General features: G+C 39.2%; 1 protein-coding gene across 7 annotated transcripts in view; it reads left to right on the forward strand.

Moving 5' to 3' along the window:
• The window catches only part of LOC119244449 (putative ankyrin repeat domain-containing protein 19), a 279,339-nt gene that overhangs the window by 1,570 nt on the left and 255,360 nt on the right, over positions 1-22,409 (forward strand). For 6 of the 7 annotated variants that reach the window (XR_008551744.1, XR_008551741.1, XR_008551743.1 and 3 more), the window contains 4 exons: positions 2,127-2,239; positions 2,387-2,560; positions 5,956-6,062; positions 8,281-8,349. Coding sequence is in view for 1 of the 7 variants with exons in the window: in XM_054694871.1 (XP_054550846.1) it covers positions 2,231-2,239; positions 2,387-2,560; positions 5,956-6,062; positions 6,565-6,604 (330 nt within the window). In the remaining 6 variants the exon portion in view is untranslated. Of the gene's footprint in view, positions 1-2,126; positions 2,240-2,386; positions 2,561-5,955; positions 6,063-6,564; positions 7,297-8,280; positions 8,350-22,409 lie in introns of those variants that run through there. The other variant, XM_054694871.1, reaches the window with a different exon arrangement.

The raw sequence follows: 22,409 nt of genomic DNA on the forward strand, positions 1-22,409 counted from the left end.
TTTTTTTAAAAATCTGTGATTGCTATGTGGAACGTGTATAAAAATTCTAATGAGTTCATTATTAATGAAATATTCCTGGGGAAGAGCAGACATATGAATTTTGCAGAGATTTCACTTTTTTACATTTTTTCTTGAAGGACTAGTATCTTCTGATAACTTTTGGCCTTTCAGAAGTAAATAGAATCTTTTTATATGTGCTTGTAGATTTTATTTAGCATACACTTAATTATATACATTTTTTATTATATAGCTTTATTTTAATTTGTAAACAATTTTTAGTTGTATGTGACTCTAAAAATAGTAAACATAAATGATGATTATCATTATCAGTGCTTTACTTTATAAAACCTTCCTTTGAAGATTTTGAGCAAACTGCACCCTCAGGTCTTTCACACACTTAACCTGTACATTGTTTAAACCTATTGTTCTGAATTCCCAGTTTATAATGTGAGGATACAGGTAGACTTGGCTTTGATAACTTGAAAGTATGTATGTATTAGAGATATTGGGGAGGGCCTCCCCGGTGGCGCAGCGGTTGAGCGGTTGAGCGCTGGGTTGCGAAGCTGCCCGCGCCGGTTCGATCCCCGGCTGCTTCCCGGCCACCGGAGGAGGGTCCCACATGGCGCGCAGACCTCTGCTGCCGCCTGCTGCTCCCCTCAGCAGTGTATACTTCGATCCCTCTGCCTGCTCTGCTCCCCGCGCTGGCTCTGGTGAATTCTCTCACCCTCCCGCGCTTCTGACTGTACTCAGTGCATGTATAAACAAAACAAACAAACAAACAAATAAACAAAGAAAGAAAACATGCCTCTATAAAAAAAAAAAAATGTAATAGAGATATTGGGGAACTTTACTAGAGCTGTTAATGGAGATTATATATAGGTAAATATATACTTATATATGTGCGTGTATGTGTGTATATATGTATATGATGTATTTTGAATTCTCCATCTACATTTATCCATTCTTTTTGTTCATCAGATATAGCATGAATACCTGTTATCTAGTAGACGTATTCTACTACTTCCCAGGACTCTTTCATCCTTAGAAACTAAATGTTGCCCAGCCTAAGTTATGAAATTTAAAACTGAAGAATGTATTAAGACCTAATCTCATTTGAAGCTTTTTCTCCATCCTTTCAAACAAAAGCATTTTGGAGGATAGGAAGTTGTAAAAGACAACTTTGACTTGCTCTTTTGATAATTTATTGTAGTATTAAGTGCTAATGTTAATTATTGGAAAGGTCTGATTTTTCACACCATCCCTGACTCAAAATAATTGAATAAATGAGCTATCCATATTCATGCAAATGTTCAGTTTCCTTTGACTTAAAGTTTCCTGAAAATTGAAGTAAGATTGACTTTTTAAAAATATGCTTTTGTTTTGCTATTTAGTCCCCTTTCTCCAGAATTTTAAAAGAACTATAATTTAGTTAAATGCTAGCCATGTGATTAGAACCGCAACATGAATCACATGCAGTACCGCACTGTGGATTGTGTAATGCCCCTCTATCTTATGTACCAAAGACGTATTTTTTTAACCGCCTCAGTTATAATTGTAAGACATTATGAATTATAAATTGCATTCCAGTGTCGGGGTAAAATATGAGAAAGTGTGCATCTTAGAATTATTAAAGTGCAGTGCTCTCTTTAATCTTAAAACATACTGCAAAGTAGGTATATTTGTATTATTTTTCTTAGTTTAAATGTCTTTGTAAAGTGGTAGTAATGGCAATAAATAGAATAATACTATCTAACAATACTGAGTTGCTTTTTACTGCAGGGATTGTTTAGAACACTTTGAAAGATTGTAACTTAATCATTACAACAGTGCCTGTGAGACAATTCCTTTTCATCCCCATTTTATTCAAGAGAAAATGAGGCATCGAGAGGCTAAGCAATAGCTAATAAGTGACAGAGCAAAGTAGGATTCAAACCCAAAGTGAGCTGAATCCATGCTCTTACTAGTCAAGTGAACTGCTCTTTCACTACTGTGATGAGCAATAAGGGCTAATAATGGTGTACTTTCCAATGGGCATGTGTTTAAAGACATGGGAATTTTGCCATTTAATGTTTACAGTTTTGAGTTAATACACTATAATTTCCTAAAAAGCCTTCTCACTTTCATAGGACTGCTCTCCATTTGGCCTGTGCCAATGGCCATCAAGAAGTGGTAACTCTCCTCGTAGAGAGAAAATGCCAGCTTAACCTCTGTCAGTGAAAACAGGACATCCATGATGAAGGTATGTAGTAGCCAACTGTGTCAGTATGAAATGGACTTGATTAATACAATAAACATGAATTTATCTCATTTAAATAAAACTAATGGGTGAAATGTTTACTTTGAATTCCTAGAATTGACTATCTATTTCTTGTTCCAACACTGACAGGCAGTACAATGCCAGCAAGAGGAGTGTGCAGCCATTCTGCTGGAGCATGGCGCTGATCCAGACCTCGTGGACACCGACGGCAACACTCCTCTGTACTATGCTGTGTGGGGTCACAATGCAGCCATCGTAGCCAAGCTGCTGGGACACAACGCAGATGTTGAAGCCAGAAACAAGGTCTAGACCAACCAACTTTATTTACAAACTATTTGTAGTACTGTTGTGTTGACAACTCCTCACTGACCAACGGGAGTCGTAGAGCAAGCTGTCCAGTGCAGGATGTTGCTGAAGGAGCAAGCTCCCGGCCTTTTATTGATAGAATAATAATACAGCATCAATTGTGTGGGATAGGAGAACAAGGAAAAAGGATGGGTGAAACTGAACAAATGTGCATATGTATCCAGGGTTTCCAGGGGAAGGCGAGTCTGCTGACAAGTGTATTTTTTTTTCTTTTTTTTTTTAACAAATTTTTATTTTATTTTATTTTTTTTTTATAGAGGCATGTTCCTTATTTATTTTATTTGTTTGTTTATTTTGTTTATACATGCACTGGGTACAGTCAGAAGCGCGGGAGGGTGAGAGAATTCACCAGAGCCAGAGCGGGGAGCAGAGCAGGCAGAAGGACAAAAGTACACTGCTCAGGGGAGCAGCGGGCAGCAGGAGAGGTCTGCGTGCCATGTGGGACCCTCCTCCAGTGGCTGGGGAGCAGCCGGGGATCGAACCGGTGCCGCAGAGGCTGCGGGCAGCTTCCCAACCCAGCGCTCAACCGCTGCGCCACCAGGGGAGGCCCCGACAAGTGTATTTTTTTATCCACTTGATGACTCGGTATTGAGATGGAAGCTGTACCTCAGTCCCCATCCTCCTGGTTCCAATCTTATTGATAAGACCTTCAGCTTATCAGTCTCTGGGAGGGCAGGGTTATGCATCAGTCAGTGGCCCTGCACTGGAGTTCCTAGTCATACCTTGTGATTCATACTCATTGTTCCAGGATGATCAAGCGTCCTGCTCCTGTTGAATATGAAAAGAGCCTTGTAGGGTCTGGCAGTCCTACATTCTTTCAAATAATTAATTGACTGGTCTGGACTGACCTTGTATTTTTTTTTTCCTGAGCTTGTATTTGAATGCAGAACTGCACATAACCAAGATGGTGACTGAGCAGGCCTTTTAAATCTAGGAGACCCACAAAGTATGTGTGTTTTGTGTTTTTTTTAAACCACAAAACATTTCATGCGTTGCCAGGGAAACAACTCTAAAGCCATGTGAGGGTTGTGTCCTCCAGGTTGATCTGTCCCTACTTGATTCTTCACTTATTGGGTCACTTACTTTGCTTCCATTAGCACTGAGCTTACGTGCTTGTTTTGTTGTGTATTTTTTTTTTTTTTTAAGATTTATTTATTTAGGGCCTTCCCTGGTGGCGCAGCAATTGAGCGCTGGGCTGCGAAGCTGCCCGCAGCCTCTGCAGCACCAGTTCGATCCCTGGCTGCCGGTGAGGGTCCCACATGGTGCGACAGACCTCTCCTGCCACTCCTGCTGCTCCCCTCAGCAGTGTATTTCATCGGTCTGCCTGTTCTGTTCCCCGCTCTGGCTCTGGTGAATTCTCTCACCCTCCCGCTCTTCTGACTGTACCCAATGCTTGTATAAATAAATAAAATAAATCTTAAAAAAAAAAAGATTCATGTATTTATACAAGAACCAGGGTACAGGAGTGATGCGCGGGAGAGTGAGAGGATTCACCAGAAGATAGAGGGGGGAACAGAACAGGCAGACTGACGAAATACACTGCTGAGGGGAGCAGTGGGCAAGACAAGAGAGGTCTGCCGCACCATGTGGGACCCTCGCTGGCTGGCCAGGATTGAACCTGCGCTGCAGAGGCTGCAGACACTTCTCAGTGCGGTGCTCAACCACCTGCACCACCAGGGGAGGCACTTGTTGTGTATTTTGATGAAGATTTCAAGATTTGAAGACAGTCTTATCAATTTATAATATGTTTCATATTTTTGTTAATCTCTTATAAATGAGTTTGAGTGTTTCCAATTAAAATTTCTCAGTGTTTTTAAGAAGTATACTTACATGTACTCTAAATTATCATATTGTCAATCAAATGTCTACCAGCCTTGATAGGTTAATCACAGTTGAATAGATTATGCATGTTGCACACAATATTTTATCTTTCTCCTCAGTATTCATCCTTAAAAAAGTGCAAGTGATTTAGTAGCTTTTATTTTGCTAAAATAACCCAAATAGGTCATTATTAGAATTTTTATTGGTAAGCCATTGTATTTTTATTTCTAATTAATATTTCTTATAAAATAGAAAGTGATTTTAAGTAGGAATTAAAAATGGAAATCTGAATAAAAGTGGATTTTTAAAAAAGTACATATGCATTAAGTTTCAGAATTACTATAATTGAGAATAAAATTACATACTGAGCTTTCTGACAGCTAAGATAAAAACTTACCAGCTTGTAATAAGGGAAGCCCCATTGGGCCATTTAATAATAAGCAATCAAATTTCATTTGAAACCTGTATCTTTCATTCAGAGCCCATCTCCCTAGTGCCTGAAGGCGACATCTGGGATCTTGATGCCATTGAGGGAAGAGACCCACACAAGGTCATATTAGCTGGAGAAATGCTTTCCCTTTAGTGGAAAATTCTCAAAACTATCACTGCAATTCCTAATTCCTCAAATGTTTGTGTTTGCCACAAAAAAAGTACTATCAAACAGGGATTAAGTAAAGTTAAACAGATTTCATTATCTCTAGAGGTATAATGTTTTCAAATATTTCCAAATCGGGGCCTCCCTGGTGACGCAAGGGTTGGTACGTGGCCTGTGAGGCTGTCCGCAGCCTCTGTGACGAGAGTTCGGTCCCCAGCCGGCCAGGGGGGTGACCCACATGGCGCAGCGGACCTCTCCTGGCTTGGTCGCTGCTCCCCTCAGCAGTGTACTTCCGTTGATCTGCCTGTTCTGTTCCCTGTTCTGTCTCTGGTGGGTCCTCTTACCCCCTACACCTCTGGCCTGTACCCCAGCTCTTGTATGTATAAATGAATGGATCTTTAAAAAAATAAAATATTTCCAAATAATAGATGATCAAGGAATGTTTCCATTGGGGTGTATTCCTTAATTTCTGGTAAGGGTACATATTCTTTGGAATGTAATTTAAGAAACACTAGTCAAGAGATACTCAGCTTGATTATGAATGCAATAAAAATACTTAAAGCATTACTAGTATGTGTAAAGTTTGGAGATAGAGAAAAAAAAATTAGCCTGTGACCCCAAGAAGCTCTTGGTTTAGAGGGGGAATAATAAATTAAATACAATATACCATGGTAAAGGCTGTGATAGAAGTATTGTTCTTGGAGGCAGTAAGCGTTGGAGTTTGCATTTATTGAAAAGATGGAGCAAGAGAAAAAGGAGGAGGAGCACATGAGAAATTACAGAGGTGTGAGAACAAATGGGTCACTTTTTCTTACATTCTGTATTACATGTTTTAATTCATATTATCTGTAAGTATTAAAATTCAGTTTAAAAATGTGTGACTTAGAAATTCTAAACTGTTTTTACTGTTTTACAGGATGACCTCACACCACTTTTACTTGCTTTAAGTGAAAACAAACAGCAAATGGTAGAATTGTTGGGAAGGAGGGAAGGAAATAGACATGCTGTAGATAACATTATAAGGTACAGTAATTTTTTTTGAACTTTAGTATTGTTTAGCGTGGTAACAGTCACTCAAATAAGAAGGATTAAATCATTAAGAGAATTAATTTATAACCCTGACATATATTGAAAAAATCAGTAAGTCATCAGGAGGAAAAACAGTTATTCTGATGGGCAATATATAAAAGTATATAGCAAAATTTATTCCTTTTTAATGTTGCTGATATCACTTACAATCTGATTCTTTTAGTCCTATGATTAGCTAATGGAGTATTAGCTAATGGGGCTTTGTATTTTGTAAATTGTGGACTCCAACTTTTAGTTTATGGTACAATTGACTTTCTTAACTTTTATGGTATTTCTTTAACCTCTACTTAATATATTTTTCCTTTAAAGCTGCATTTGATGCATAACTAAGAGTTGATTTGGTTTCCATTCACCCTACTGCTGCAGTATAGCTAGTCTGCTATGCTGCTAACAGGCTGGTCCTGCTGGTCTGGTAGTGATTGACCTTTGTTCCCAGGATAACCTTGCTGGTCCAGATTCCTCAGCCTTCATGGTGATCTGCATTTAGACTTCAAAGCTGCAATTTTTTAAAATTCCCTACATATGTTTCCATCACTGCTTCAAAGCACTGACAGGTGGGCCTCCCAACTTTAGTCAAAGATAACCTTTCCCCCTCCTTCAAAACCCTTATGTAGAGTCCCTATCTTTGCCCAGACTGTAGCAGTAAGTTATCCTTCTAGGATCTTTGATTTTCCCGCTAGTAGGTATTAGTTGGGGCCATTCTAAGCTGTAGAGGGGTTCAAACAATGCTGCAGGAAGAGATCAGACTTTCCCTTCTCCTGTGTTAGCAGATGTGTATGCTACTGCTGCTTTACGTCCTGTGACACCTTTTCTTGGTTGTGGAAAATCCCATATCATTCTGAGATAGTGGGTGCCAACATGCCTGAGATTCCACAATTAAGACTGAGCTCTCCAGTGATCTATTTCCTATACAAATGAAAATTCCCCTACGTGACTTATATTTATGTCAAATTTCAAATTATTTTCTGATTCTGCCTTAAAAGGAAATCACTCAGCAGAAATCTCTAGATCTAAAGTAAGTTAGTTGACAATGGGAAAGCCAAGACCCATCCATGATTCACCAGTATCCATGAGTTATAAAAGTTAGATTATATTTTCCAAGTCAGTTAGAGATGAACACGGCAGTGAACACTATTCCAATAAAGATCTGCTGGTTCAGGGTTTGAGTAGGTAGAGAAGGAATAGTAGTAGTCAAAGCCAGGTTTGTCTTCTTAGTTTTCTGCTCTTGTTGTGATTAGCTAAATTATGCTATTTAATGAGGTGACATTTATAATAAATTTAGTTACAGATTTGTAATAGCTAAAACCTTGAGTTACAAACCACAAAGAAAGCCACTAATAACCCGAATTAATAACATTTTCTTGAAACTGCAATATTCGTTGTCAGAACTTATGAAAAAACACACATTCAGATTTTGGGGGGATTCCAAAGTTGTTCCAGTGGTAAAGTTCAAGGACAAATTATTCTATTGCTTCACTATTTGTCTTATCATTTTCGGGAGGCCGTATCATCTCATTAAATCTTCTAATAATCTGATTGCCTTTAAAATAAGGCAATCGCATCCCTGTTTTATGGTGAAAGGTTTTGAGCTGAAGGGAAGTGACTTGTCCAGGAGGAAATAGCTGTTGGTTATAGAGCTTTGGACTCGTTCTGAGTTCAAGGCGTCTTCCACTGTGTGTGAGCTCCTGAGTTATACTGCCCTCATTTCATGACTGCTTCACCTTCCTCTTTTTTCTTCTTTAAATTATGGGTTTTTTTTTTTTTTTAAGATTTATTTATTTATTTATACAACCACTGGGTACAGTTCGAAGTGCGGGAGTGTGAGAGAATTTACCAGAACCAGCGCGGGGAACAGAACAGGCAGAAGGACCAAAGTACACTGCTGAAGGGAGCAGCAGGAGTGGCAGGAGAGGTCTGTTGCACCATGTGGGATCCTTGCCGGTGGCCGGGAATCAAGCTGGTGTTGCAGAGGCTGTGGGCAGCTTCGCAGCCCAGCAGTCAACCGCTGTACCACCAGGGAGGCCCCTTTTAAATTACGTTTTGTAAAAATTTGTAGACCATACAAATTTGAAGTATACAGGATAATTATCCTTTTGATACATGAAACTACTATTAAAATAGTAATATGATTATCACCTTTTTTTAATCACAGCAATCATCAACTAATTTCTCAATATGAAGTAGAAGAGACTTCATTCTTCTCCAGCAATTAGCAATGCAGGTAAGACTTTAGATAGTGAACGACTCTTGGTGTTCCTACCATAGGTAAAGAAAGGAAAAATAAGGGAGTTTTGATAATGAAAAAGATTAATGTGCTCAATTACATGTATATTAAATTCTTCATAGTCTGGCTTTCACAATTGTTTAGAAAATTAATTGTAGATAATTGAAAATCTGAGACAATGTTGTCTTTCTGAAAAAAAAAGAAAGTCACTTATTTAGTTCCCATGGACCCTAAAATACCATATAATACCTTTTATAAAAAAGAAAAAGGTTATTAGTTAGTATGCTATATGTTCTTCCTAATAACATCATAACAAATGGGACTTGTTTTAAAAATGATCTTTATTCAGTTTTTCCAACAAGTGGATTACATATGTTAAATGTAAATTAATTATTACATCATGCTTTTTCTCACTAAAAAAGTAACTATATCTTGTGACTCCCTGGTGGTGTAGGTGGTTGAGTGCAGCACTGTGAGGCTGTCCGCAGCCTCTGCAGTGCCTGTTAGATCCCTGCCAGTGTCAGAGATACCCACATGGCACCACAGATCTCTCCTGTCTCTCCCGCTGCTCTGTATTTCAGTTGTTCTGCCTGTTCTGTTCCTCCCTCTGTCCCTAGTGAATCCTCTCACCTCCCGCACATCTGGCCTGTACCTCGGTTCTTGTGTAAATCAATACATCTTAAAAAAAAAAAAAAACAACAACTATATCTTTTAAAACTGGAGGCTCAACAACACCTGTCGGGTACTCTAAATAGGTAGCAAACAAACAAAAAATAAAACTGCAAAACTTAGCCAGTATGCACCAATACCAAGAAAAGATCTTTTTTTTTAAGATTTATTTATTATTATTTTTTTTGTTTATGCAAGGGCTGGGGTATAGGCCAGATGCTCGGGAGGGTGAGAGGATTCACCAGAGACAGAGCCGGGAACAGAACAGGCAGACTGATGAAATACGCAGCTGAAGGGAGCAGTGGGCGAGACAGGAGAGGTCTGCTCACCATGTGGGTTGCTCTGAGACCGGCAGTGGGGATCGAACCGGCACTACAGAGGCTGCAGACAGCTTCACAGTGCTGTGCTCAACCGCCTGCGCCACCAGGGAGGTCCAAGAAGAGATCATTCTTAAGATGATCTATTTAGGGCCTCCCTGGTGGTGCAAGGGGTTAAGCAAAGCACTGTGAAGCTATCCTCAGCCTCTGCAGCATGAGTTTGATCCCCACCGGCCAGGGAGCTACCCTGACTCGCCTGCTGCTCCCTTCAGCAGTGTTTTTTCAGTCAGTCTGCCTCTTCTGTTCCCCACTCTGTCTCTGGTGAATCTGCTCACCCCCTGCACTTCTGGCCTGTACCCAGTTATTATATGCATAAATAAATAAATCTTTACCAAAAAAAAAAAAAGATACCTATTGATAGTATAGAAATCAAAAAAGTAGTAACAAAAGTTACTTGTTATTGTTTTTGGTTGCTGCTTAATAAGTGCCAGATGTTTTAAATTCTTGGTAAGGAATTCGAGTTTTTAAAAAGTGAACAGTAGTGCAAAGACTTTGATGCAGGAGTGAATTTTGCAGAATTCATAAGCTGTTCGTTTTATTGGTATGAAAAGTGTGCTCTGGGAATGGCTGGAAAAGAGGTGAATAACTAGCGAGGGCAAGCTGATGACAGCCTGATGGTAGTATAAAGGAGGGACTCCTCCCCTGAACCCTGTGCACCTTGGGAGATTTATCAGGTAGAAGAAGGCTTTTAGCAACAGTTAACAGGTTAAATGACAGTTAAATAACAGTGGCTGAAATGATAGGAATCAGCATTGTTTGGGGGTTCAGTGATATCATCAGGATTCCAGTTGTCCCTCTTTCAGTTGTGGGGTTGGGGGTGTTTTGTTTGTCTGCTTGCCTGGTTGGCTAATAGCAGTGATTCCAAGCATCATATTCTCCCATAACAATATCCAGAGGCTAAAAGGCTGCTTTTCTTCACGTGTCTCTTTTAAACAGGAAGTAAACTCAGAAGCTTGTAGTAGACTTCCCCTAACACTGTATTGGTTGGATTACATCATAAGCACACCATAAACCAGTCACTGGTAAAGGAAACGTGGTTACTGTGATTAGCTCAGGACAATCATTTCTCTTTGTGGAACTGTGGAGGGGCTCCAACTTGAGTTTCTTCAACAATAGCAAAGAGGATGAGAATGGCTGGCTATTAGGGAAGGTGCTAGCTCTGTTTGTCACAGGGATTCATTGAAGAATTTTCAGCATTAGAGTAACAAGCTTGGACTTGAGAGTTAGGGCACTGTGGTTATTGTATAAAGCAGGAATTAGAGAGCTTTTCCTGTTACTAAAGGCCTGTTACTAAATGTTTTAATCCATGTACTCTTTGTCATGTCTGCTCAACTCTGCCATTGTAATGGGAAGCAGTCACAGGCCATAAGGGACTAGATATGACTGTGCTCCAGTGAAGCTTTATTTTTAAAATCAGATGCAGGGTGGAGTTTGTCTATGGGCCAGAGTTTGCTAACCCTTCATGTAAAGGTTGAAGGAAATCATAAAGAGATTGTGAGATGAGTTTTTTGGAGCTAGTATTAGTCCATTCTGAAGTTTTCACATATCCATGCTGAAATAAGTCAAGTCAGCAAGCTCAATTTATTCCATTTAAAATGCTGATTTTTTTCATGGTGGGTGAGTGGTGATATATACAATTGGTGATGTAAGATATTGTACCCCTGAAACGTCTACAGTTTTGGACACTGTTACCTCATTAAAATAAAAAGGGGGAAAAGGTGGGTTTTCTAGGCTTTCTGTCTCAGTTGTTTTGCTCTAAAAATGTATTCATTATGAAATAACAGTAATTATTGTAGGTGGTTTTGGGCTTTAGTTTGCGCTTTTTTCCTGTGCAAGCCATAAGGGAAGAGCCATGCTTGCCCAGAGGACTAGAGTGGAAATGTAAAGGAGAGGCAGGTAAAGAACTTAGTGATTATTGAGTATAAAAAGTTAAGGGAGCTAGAGACAAATCCAAGATGATTCATAGGATTCTGGGGTGAGCCCTAGCGTTTACCTTGGACAAGAATGAGTAGGACTTTGTCTCATGAACAAAGAAGAACATCAGGTCAGCAGGGAAGACCAACATTTTTCTTGGCTACTTGGATAATAGCTAAAGCTCAAGGTTAGAGATACATATTTGAAATAATCTTACAGTAATTATAAGGCAGCATCATAGATCTGAATGAACTGTCTGTGATGAAGAACATATGGATTAAGGAGAAGGCCATTGACAATACCTTGGGAATACCAGCCTCAATGGATGGTCAAGGAAGTTAATAAAATGACTGAAGAATGGACTCAAGAACAGTAAAACAGGAATCAGGAAGCAATGTTACAAACATTTTTTTAAATTGGAATTTTAAGGAGGAGAAGTATCAGTTGTATCAAGTAAATATATTGAAGAGTAAGTTGGATTTAATTTTTAAAATCTCTTTGATAGTAATTTTTAAAAGAACAATTTTAGCATCCTAGATCGACTATTTAAGTGACTGGTACATTCAGTGTCCAAATATGGAAAAGTAATCACATCTACCAAGGTCATGACAACCTTTTTTGTAAGGATAGTGCTACATACACACCTAGGGTTGGGGAAAGTGTGTCCTAGTGAGTACACATGCCAACATTTTCCATAATTGTCAAAACCTTGGGATACACCGTGAGAAAAACGATTGTCTTTCCTACTTGCTTTTTGTGGAAATGCTTGTGTTTTTCTCACATTCTGGATGCATTCCCCTGGAGGCATACTGAAATGAAAATTTGGCCAACACAACCTCAAGCCACTGTCAGACCCTAATTTATAGGGGATCATACCACAACCATGTTTTGATAGTTTCATGTTTTGATCAGATTTCCTCTACAGACCCACAGTTTGGAGACACTGGGATCTCCAAAATATTTTATTGCAGAAAACTAATATACCAGGAGAAAATAGTATTTCTGAATATACTAGTTCTCAGTTATTTGGGAATTCTCATGATATTAGTAAAAAGTCAGTCCCTGACTATTTTAGTGCTATATCTCAGGATTCTCTTTTCATTTGCCTACTCTTTAGTGTTGCCTTCTAAATGTCATCCTGTGGAAAATTGTCTTGGAATCTACCGCAATCAGAACACATGAAAACATATCTATGTTTGACAAAGATGTACATTTCCTTTTAAGGTCATTGGTTACCTAACCAAACGTTTATCTCATAGTCTGTTAGTTTCTTATGGTGAATATCTTTGTATCTGCATCACAATCTCAGAACTACTGATGATGGTCTGCCAGGATTAAAGTGTCTTCTGGATTATCAAACACAAAGATTTATCTGGCATAGTTTTATTGTGAAGTGCTTTTTAGATATTACATTTTTTCAGAAATTGATCACCTGTGGCTTAACTAGATTATGTACTCAATTAGATTACCAAACTTTCCAACCATCCACATATAAGATAACTCAGTCTCCCTCAGCCATCAGTTCTGTTGATTGTAAATGATCAAGATCACTGTGTACAGGGTGGAATAACAACTCATCCTACATTTTGGGTGCATTTTTCTTTTCCTTTTTTTCATTTTGACTCCTTCTGTCAACAACTTCCTGTAATAAGTGAGTGGTGGCTTTTGTTTCATAAGAATTAAGAAAAAGTTTAGAAACAAAAACTATGTAACAAGTAGTACATTGTTATACTACCTGTGATAGTTATTCATTTTTCCATAATTACTTCAGTGACCTATTTGATTCATAACTATTATAAAAAGGACTTAAACCCTGCATAGTTGGAGAAAATTGAGCGTGTTGTCTTCATAGCTTTCGTGGTGTAGGCCATTTTGCCAATTATCAGTGCTTTTAAAAATTCTGATTAAAATAGGATTGTTGCTTATTTCACATTCTTTTCTGACTTTGTTTCCTGTATCCCTTTTATGCCTTTCTTCAAATTGACAGAAGTACAGGAACCTGAAAGACAGATAACAAGAAAAACAGAATTAAACAAAGGTGTTCTGTGAAATAACCGTCTGATGATAATTGTGTATAATATGTCAACCCAAATAATAAGAGTTTCATAAAATGCACTCATGGTTAGAGGCTCCTCAAATCACACCCCATTGGTTATTTGGTGAGGACTAACAGGGCTCAGCATATATTTGTCCTCATGCCTGTCATTTGTTGTAGTGAAATGATGCAAGGCAAAATCAGCAAAGAGAAATGTGGCTGGGGCAAAATGGAGGAAACCCGATTCAAGTTTGCAAGAGTCATTTTCCTGTGTAGTTACCAATATCTGCTTAATTTCTCCGGCATGAAAATATGTTGTCTTCTAGTGCCAGAGCCTCCTTAGAGACTGGGTGCCTGAGGTTACAGCTGCAGTCTAGTCACGTAGGCTTCCTCTCCCTAGCATGTACTGAAATCCCACAATCCCAAAAGGAAAGCGAAGTGTTCAGCAGAAACCACATTGTTTGCACACACAGTTGAGACACAGTGAGCCACCTTTATCAATCAGTTAGGGAAGGGTAGACCCTTTCAAGTCCAAGTTCCCATTCACAACCATGGGTCAGCTATTCAAGCAGGACTTTCTAAAGATAGGCATCTCAGGCCTACTTCTTGAAATGTCTGCATAACATCTGTAATCCTGCCTCAGCGTTTGCTGTTATCTTAAATTTATTTAATAGCAGCTAATATGATGATATGACATGTTTTTTGTGTCCTTTGGGTAGATCCCTAGGAGTGGAATTGCTGGGTTGTATGGTAGCTCCAGGTATACTACACTCTTAAATTCATGTAACATTGGTTCACGATACTCACTATAATTAGATTACTCAGCATTCAGAAAGGATAAACACATGCAATTTGCAGCAACATGGATGGAGCTGGAAGGGATCTTGCTCAGCGAAATAAGCCAGAAAGAAAAAGAAAAATACCGGATGGTCTCACTCATAGCAGGAATCTAGAAAATTTAAAGAAGGGACAAGGAAAAAGAATAACTATAAGAAAGAAAATATCAAAATCAACAAACAACCATGAACCAGAGACACTCTATGGGGGGTGGGGGGCGGGGAAACAAGGGATTGGGGTCAAAATAAGGGGGTCGTAATTGTATGGGGAATATAAAAATAAATTTAAATAAAAAATAAAAGAAGGTACAGAATCACACTTATTCAGATGCATGTTCCCACACTGCACCTACTACAGCTATCCATAGTCATCCACCGTAGTCCCTTGGCTCTATTCTACATTGCTCTCCAACCTCCCTCCACCCTCTGCTACCCTCAAGTTTTCAGTAGGATTTCTAGGGGTTTTTTTTTGTTTGGATTTTCCTGATCCTTTGTTTTGTTTTCCTATGTTCCACATGTGAGTGAAAATATTCAGTATTTTTCTTTCTCCTTCTGAATTATTTTGCTGAGAATAATTCCCTCCAGTTCCACCCATGTTGTCAGAAATGGCAAGAGTTCGTCTCTTTTTATAGCAGAGTAGTATTCCCTAGTGTATATATGCCACATTTTTATATGCTCATCAGTACTTGGGCATTTAGGTTGTTTCCATACTTGGCTATTATAAATTGTGCTGCATATATCCCTTCAAGTTAAGTGTTTTTGCATTCTAATAGAGAGCTAGGAGTAAAATTTGCTGAATCATATGTTAGATCTATTTTTAATATTTTGAGAAAACTGCGTATTCTTCCTATTGAGGCGATAGATAAGTTTACATTTCCACCAGCAGTGTATAAGGTCCCATTTCTCAACATCTTCCTTAACAGTTGTTTCTGGTCTTTTAAATATGGATCTTTCTCACAGGTTTGAGATGGTACCTCATCATGGTTTTGATTTGCCTTTCCCTCATATCTAGTGATGATGAGCATTTTTTTCATGCGCCTATTTGTCATCTGTGTGCTTTTTTGGAGAAGTTTTTTAGCCCTTGTGCCCATGTTTTGATTGGATTTGGAGGTTTTATTGTTGCTGTTCAGTGATTTAGCTCTTGGCCTCTTGCAGATATTTGATGTGCAAATATTTTCTGCCATTCAGTGGGGTATATTTTCATTTTAAGCACAGTGTCATTTTGTCTTTAGTTTACTTATCTACTTCCTTGGTCAGGTTTTTATTTGTAGATTTTCTTCTCCAAATTAGAAGAGCTCCTGTCAACATTTCTTGCAGTTGGAGACCAGTGTTTACAAATTCTTTCAATTTCTGTTTGTCTGGGAAGGCAATTATTTCTCTTTCATATCTGAAGGAGAGTATTTCAGGGTATGTAGTATTTTTGTCTGGCAGTTCTTATTTTTCAGTATTTTGAATATGTCATTCTATTTTCTCCTTGCTTGTATGGTGGCTTCAGAGAACTCTGATGTAAGCCTGATGGGAGTACCTTTACAGATGATCTGTTTTTGTTCCCTAGCTACCTTCAATATTCTGTCTTTGTCTTGAACTCTTGGAAGTTTCATATCTTCGTGTAGGTCTCATTACATTTAGATAACCAGGTGTTCTTTTAACTTCATGGGCTTGTATGTTTAGTTCCTTAACCAGCTTAGGGAAGTTTTCCTCTATCATTTCTTTGAACAAGATCTCTGCTCCTTCTTTCTCTTCTGCTCCTGGATGCTTATGTTGCCTTTCCTAATGAATCAGTTCATTCTTGAAGGGTTTCTTGACTCTTTTTCTTTATACTTCTCTTTCTTCTTCCTCCTGGGTCCTTTGTGCATTATAATTTTTGATATCACCAATTCAGTCTTGTATTTGTTCTATTCTGCTTCCATAGCTTCTCCAGAATATTTTATTGCTTCTGTTGATCTTTTCACATCCTGCATAGCCATCATTTTATCTTTTTTTTTTTAATTTTCTAGAGGCATGTCTTATTTATTTATTTATTTATTGTTTGTTTGTTTGTTTGTTTGATACATGCACTGGGTACAGTCAGAAGCGTGGGAGGGTGAGAGAATTCACCAGAGCCAGAGCGGGGAGCAGAGCAGGCAGAAGGACCGAAGTACACTGCTGAGGGGAGCAGCGGGCGGCAGGAGAGGTCTGCGCGCCATGTGGGACCCTCCTCTGGTGGCCGGGGAGCAGCCGGGGATCGAACCGGCTGCAGAGGCTGCAGGCAGCTTCGCAACCCAGCGCTCAACCGCTGCGCCACCGGGGAGGCCCCATTTTATCATTTAAAGCTTCAACTTGTATTTTCTGTTCATTAATTTTATTTCTCACATCATTCATTTGCTTTTCTGAGTTTTCGTCCTGTTCTTTGAATTATTGATAGGGGATTTTGGAAGGTTATTCTTGCCTTGTGATAATGTAGTCCCTTGATATGTCAAGGTGCCATGTGCTGTATTTTTCTGTTAGCCTATTTTGCTCCTTTTGATTTCTGTATTTTTTATTTATTTTTTTTTTTTTTAATATTAAATTTTATTTTTATATTCCCCCATACAATTGCAAATGCCCCATTCTGACCCCAATCCTTCCCCTCCCGCCCCCCACCCCCCAAAAAGTGTCTCTGGTTCATAGTTTTTTGTTGATTTTGATTTTCACTTTCTTATATTCATTTTCCTGGTCCCTTATTTAAGTTTTCTAGATTCCTGCTATGAGTGAGACCATCCGGTATTTTTCTTTTTCTTTTTGGCTTATTTCGCTGAGCATGATCCCATCCAGCGCCATCCATGTTGCTGCAAATTGCATGTGTTTATCTTTTTTGAATGCTGAGTAATATTCCATGGTATATATGTACCACATCTTCTTGATCCAGTCATCTATTTTTGGGCATTTGGGCTGTTTCCAAAGCTTAGCTATTGTAAACAGTGCTGCTATAAACATAGGAGTGCAGGTGTTCTTTGGAATTGATGTTTCTGTGTCCTTTGGGTAAATACCTAGGAGTGGAATTGCTGGATCATATGGAAGCTCTATGTTTAGTAGGTCCAGAAATCTCCACACAGCTCTCCATAGTGGTTGGACCAGTTTGCACTCCCACCAACAGTGCAGAAGAGTTCCTTTTTCTCCACATCCTCGCCAACATTTGTTGTTGCTAGTTTTTTTAATATGTGCCATTCTCACTGGTGTGAGATGGTATCTCATGGTAGTTTTGATTTGCATTTCCCTGATTACAAGTGATGTTGAGCATTTTTTCATATGTCTGTTGGCCATTTGCATTTCCTCTTCAGAGAAGTTTCTTTTTAGCTCTTCTGCCCATTTTTTGACTGGATTATTTTCTTTGTTGTTGCTGAGTCTCATCAGCTCTTTGCAGATTTTTGTGATCAGTCCTTTATCATTAGTGTTGGGTGCAAAAATGTTCTCCCAGTTGGTGGGGTTTCTCTTTGTTTTTGTTATTGTCTCTTTTGCTGTGCAGAAGCTCTTTAATTTGATGTAGTCCCAGCTGTTTATCTTTCTCTTCACTATCACTGCTTTGGGTGATGTGTCTGTAAAGATGTCTTTGATATGCAAATCCCGTAGTGTTTCGCCTATATTTCCTTCTATGTATTTTATGGTTTCAGGTCTTATGTCTAGTTCTTTAATCCATTTTGAGTTGATTTTTGTGTATGGTGTGAGGTAGTGGTCAAGCTTCATTCTTTTGCATGTAGCGACCCAGTTTTCCCAGCACCATTTATTGAACAAACTTTCTTTGCTCCAATGCATAGTCTTTGCTCCTTTGTCAAAGATTAGTTGACCATAAATCTGTGGGTTTATTTCTGGATTTTCTATTCGATTCCATTGGTCTGTATGTCTGTTCTTGTTCCAATACCATGCAGTTTTGATGATTATGGCTTTGTAGTATAGTTTGAAGTCTGGGAGTGTGATGCCTCCATTTCCTTCTTTTTTTTTCAGTAGAGCTTTGGCTATTCGGGGTTTTTGGTGATTCCATATGAATTTCATCAATAATTGTTCTATTTCTTTGAAGAATGCCATTGAGATTTTGATTGGAATAGCATTGAATCTGTAGATTGCTTTTGGTAGGATGGCCATTTTAATAATGTTTATTCTTCCAATCCATGAGCAGGGGATGTCTTTCCATTTCTTTGTGTCTTCTTCTATTTCTTTTAACAGTGTTTTATAGTTTTCTTTGTATAGGTCCTTTACCTCTTTTGTTAGATTTATTCCCAAATATTTGATTTTTTTTGTTTCGATAATAAAAGGGGTGGTTTTTTTGATTTCTTCTTCTTCAGATTTATTGTTTGTGTATAGGAAGGCTACTGACTTTTGCGTGTTGATTTTGTATCCTGCCACTTTACTGAATTGATTGATGAGTTGAATTAGTTTTTCTGTGGAGATTTTGGGGTTCTCTATGTATATTATCATATCATCTGCAAATAATGATAGTTTGACTTCTTCTTTTCCTATTTGGATTCCTTGGATGTCTTTCTCTTGTCTTATTGCTCTGGCTAGGACTTCCAGTATTATATTGAAAAGCAGTGGTGAGAGTGGACATCCTTGTCTTGTTCCAGATCTTAATGGAATTGCTTTCAGCTTTTCACCATTGAGAATGATACTGGCTGTTGGCTTGTCATAGATGGCCTTTATGATGTTGAGGTATGTTCCTTGTATCCCAAGAATTTCAAGGGCTTTTATCATGAATGGGTGTTGCACTTTGTCGAAAGCTTTCTCAGCATCTATTGATATTATCATATGGTTTTGATTTCTGTATTTTTTAAATGTTACTGTAGCAATAATTTCGCCTTTTGCTGTTTGACTTTTCCAGCAGGTGGCACTGTCTTCCTCCCTTCCTTCCCCTTCCCTCCTCCCTCCCTCCTCCACTCCCTCTCCCTCCCTTCCTCCTTTCTCCTCTCTCTTCTTCCTTTCTTCCTCCCTTCCCTCCCTCTCTCCTCCCTCCATTCCTCTCTCTCTTTTTCTTTCTTTTTTGAAGTTTTCCCAGCTTTATAATTTTAGATGTTGGCCTTTCCAGATCTTGAAGCCATTGAGTCAGGGTTGGGGAAGGGCCTGGAGGGTCCAGGCTCTGGTGGGCAGGCGGCAGGGTGTTAGCTCATGCCTGTAGCACCACTGAATCCCTCCACTGTAGGGTTTCACACCCAAGTCTCTGTAGGCTGAGTGCTCTCAGCGAGGTCCACAAGGTCAGCACCATCCTAAGGGCTATGGGAATGGGGACACAGCCCACTACACTGTCTTTATTCCTTTCACTGGGCACCTGGCCTGCTGGGAGCACCCGAGCTCCTCTGCTCATGTCTCCCCTCTGTCTCTATTGTGGCTCCGCACTGCTTAGGACCCAGCTTAGGCTCGGTCCCTTCTGAGGTATGCCAGTGAGGCAGCAGAGCTGTGGTTCGTAAGGCGGCCTCCCACCTGTGACCACAATCCCCAGTTGTCTGTCTCCACCAACTTCTGGCTTATGCATGAATCTTTTTGTTGTCCTTTCTGGTGTGGTCTGGTCTCCGATGTCTGAGACGTGTTCCAGTTTTGCCCCAGACACGGTTCCCTCTGGGTGCAGTTCCAATGTGGGTCAGCCTAAAGGCCTGCTCTGAGGCCATCTTTGACTTTCCAGAATTTTTTATCTCCTCTATATATCTTTTTATATTTTGCAACCCTGTTCTTTTCTTTTTGGTCATTAATTTTATTTCTCATCTGAGTCATCTGTTTTTCTAAATTTTGTTTTTAACTTTACAGAGTTATCTCTTGGACTTGTTTTCTGCATTTTCTACTATTTCTTTCAATGTCTTTATCATGACAGTGTTTAATTCTGTACCAAGAGGAGGATAAAATCTTCCATGTCTTTGTGGTTCGATTATGGAGAGTTAATTGTTCTTTATCTATAGTGACATATTCCCTTGAGGTCTCAAGCTGTGCCACGTGTTGTATTTTTTTGTCTGCCCATTTTGCTGTTTTAGATGTCCCTATTTTTTTTAAAGCACCTGAAACAGTTGCATAAATATTTGCACTACTTCTGCTTTTCCATCAAGTGGCATGGTGGTTTTATTTAATTTAATTATTATTTATTTATTTATTGGTCTTTCTCAACTTCTTTAGGCCAGGAGGCCTAATCTTGAATACTGAGTGAGGGGTTAAGGGAGAGCCCTGGAGGGGACCAATTATTGTTTGAAATGTGTCCTGGGGGAGGCGCTGGGTTGTTCTTGTGGCGCTACCCATGTCCCTCCTCTCTGGGCTCCAGACCAGAGTCTGCAGCCTGCGCGCTGTCAGTGCGCTTCAAGAGGTCAGTACCAGTCTTGAGGGGTGGGGCCGGCTGAGTGCTGCCCAGTGCACTATGGTCCTTATTCTTCTACCGGGAGCCTGGTTTGACAGGAGTGGCCCGCCTCCTCTGTACATGTTTCCCTTCAGTCAAGAGTGTGCACCTCCACACCATTCAGGTCTTCCTGCCCCAGACCACAACTCGAGGAGATGCCCTCCTTGCACCTCTTGTTTAATGAAACATGAGTTTCCTCAGGTGCAGTCCATGCTGGTCGCCAATATCCAAGAGCTGCTGCAGTTTCACCCCAAGTCACAGGACCCTCCAGGTTTATACCTCTCTGTATAACTTTCAAATTATCCCCCTAAAAGCAATGCAACAGACCTCTTAAGACACCATCTTGATCGAATTCCTGCCTAGCCAACTGATACCTGATGTAAAATTAGAATAAAATTTGATCCAGTTCTGGTTCCTGTTATGCTAAATCCTGTTAATTATAAAGTAAGAAATTCAGTCATATTGCTCAGTAAAATTTTGCTGCCTAAGTATATGATCAGGCTTATTTACTTTGTGTATTTTTGTATACTTCAGTTGGGGAGATAATATCAACAGTCTGTCATTTTGATTTTTATCTTAATTTTCAAGGTGACTATATCCTGACAATATCAATGATACATGGTAATACCAGGTTCAGATGATATCTTTTAAAAAAATTATTAACTCATTTGTATAGCAGTTTTAGGTTTATAGCAAAATTGGGCATAAAGTGCAGAGTTCCCACATGTCCCAGATCCCCAGATACATGTGGGGACAGCCCCCCTCATTGTTGACATCCTGCACCAGAGGTACATTTGTTACAACTCCTGAGCTTACATTGATTGGTTCATTATTATCACCCAGAGTCTGTGTTTACCTTAGGATTCACTCCTGGTGCTGTGAATTCTATAGGTGTGTGCATTATGACAATGTATAGTGACATATCCAATAATTGTAGTGTTATGAACAATAGCTTCATGGCTGTAAAATCCTCTGTGCTCTGCCTACTCATCCCTCCATTTTCCTAATCTCTGGTGACCACTGATCTTTTTTACTGTCTCCATAGCTTTGCCTTTTGCAGAATGTCTTGTGGAATCCTACCGTGACCATCTTTTTGAATGTTTAAAAAGTTAAAATCCAAGGAAGTTGAATGTAGTTTTTAAGATGTTCTTTGTCCTTTATGGTTTTTGCTGTTGTTCATCAACACAGTATCTGATAAAATATACCTTATAAGCTGGAAAAGCATGTTTTTGTTGACATTTGTCACATAATGAGGAGGGTTGAGAAAAAATGGCATCCTGCACTACTGCACAGCATTAACTGGACCATTCTGGTCTATGCGCTGGGTACAGAAAAAGACCCTACCAATGGAAGGAGACAGTTTGAACAGGTTGCAATTCATAAAACTAGAATCACAAAGTCCATACCTATCTTGCACTTGGAAGTAAAACTAGAGAATCTATTTCCTCTTTTGCCCTGCTACAAAATAGGTGACTGTAAACCGAACTTCCTTGTGATAGGGAGTTTCATCCTAGACTGAACAGTCTCTACTAAAGAGGTGAAGTTGTGTTGTGTCGCAGCAAGATTACTATACTTCCTCTAACTACTATTGGTGGACTGCCACAAAAATCATGTTATTTAAGTTTGACATTGGCAATGTGTGGCAATGTATGCTGGTTCTGCTAGTGATGCCATTTCATGTTAGTTTTATTTCATTGTTAACAGCAGTTCATGTGTAGGTACCAAATTTTGGTAAATGATTTCAAGTTTCATGCATTTGATAATTATATAAGGGCAAGGACTTAAGAGTTTTTAACACATTAATTACATACCGATAGTAGAATGCTCACTCTAGTATAATTTCCAGGTGTGGCTCCAAAGACATGCATTTTAGCAAAACATCAGATTTACACTTGTATTTTAAT

Source organism: Talpa occidentalis, unplaced genomic scaffold (assembly GCF_014898055.3).
Source record: "Talpa occidentalis isolate TD23 unplaced genomic scaffold, MPIMG_talOcc4v2.1 talOcc4.14, whole genome shotgun sequence".
Lineage (NCBI taxonomy): Eukaryota > Metazoa > Chordata > Mammalia > Eulipotyphla > Talpidae > Talpa > Talpa occidentalis.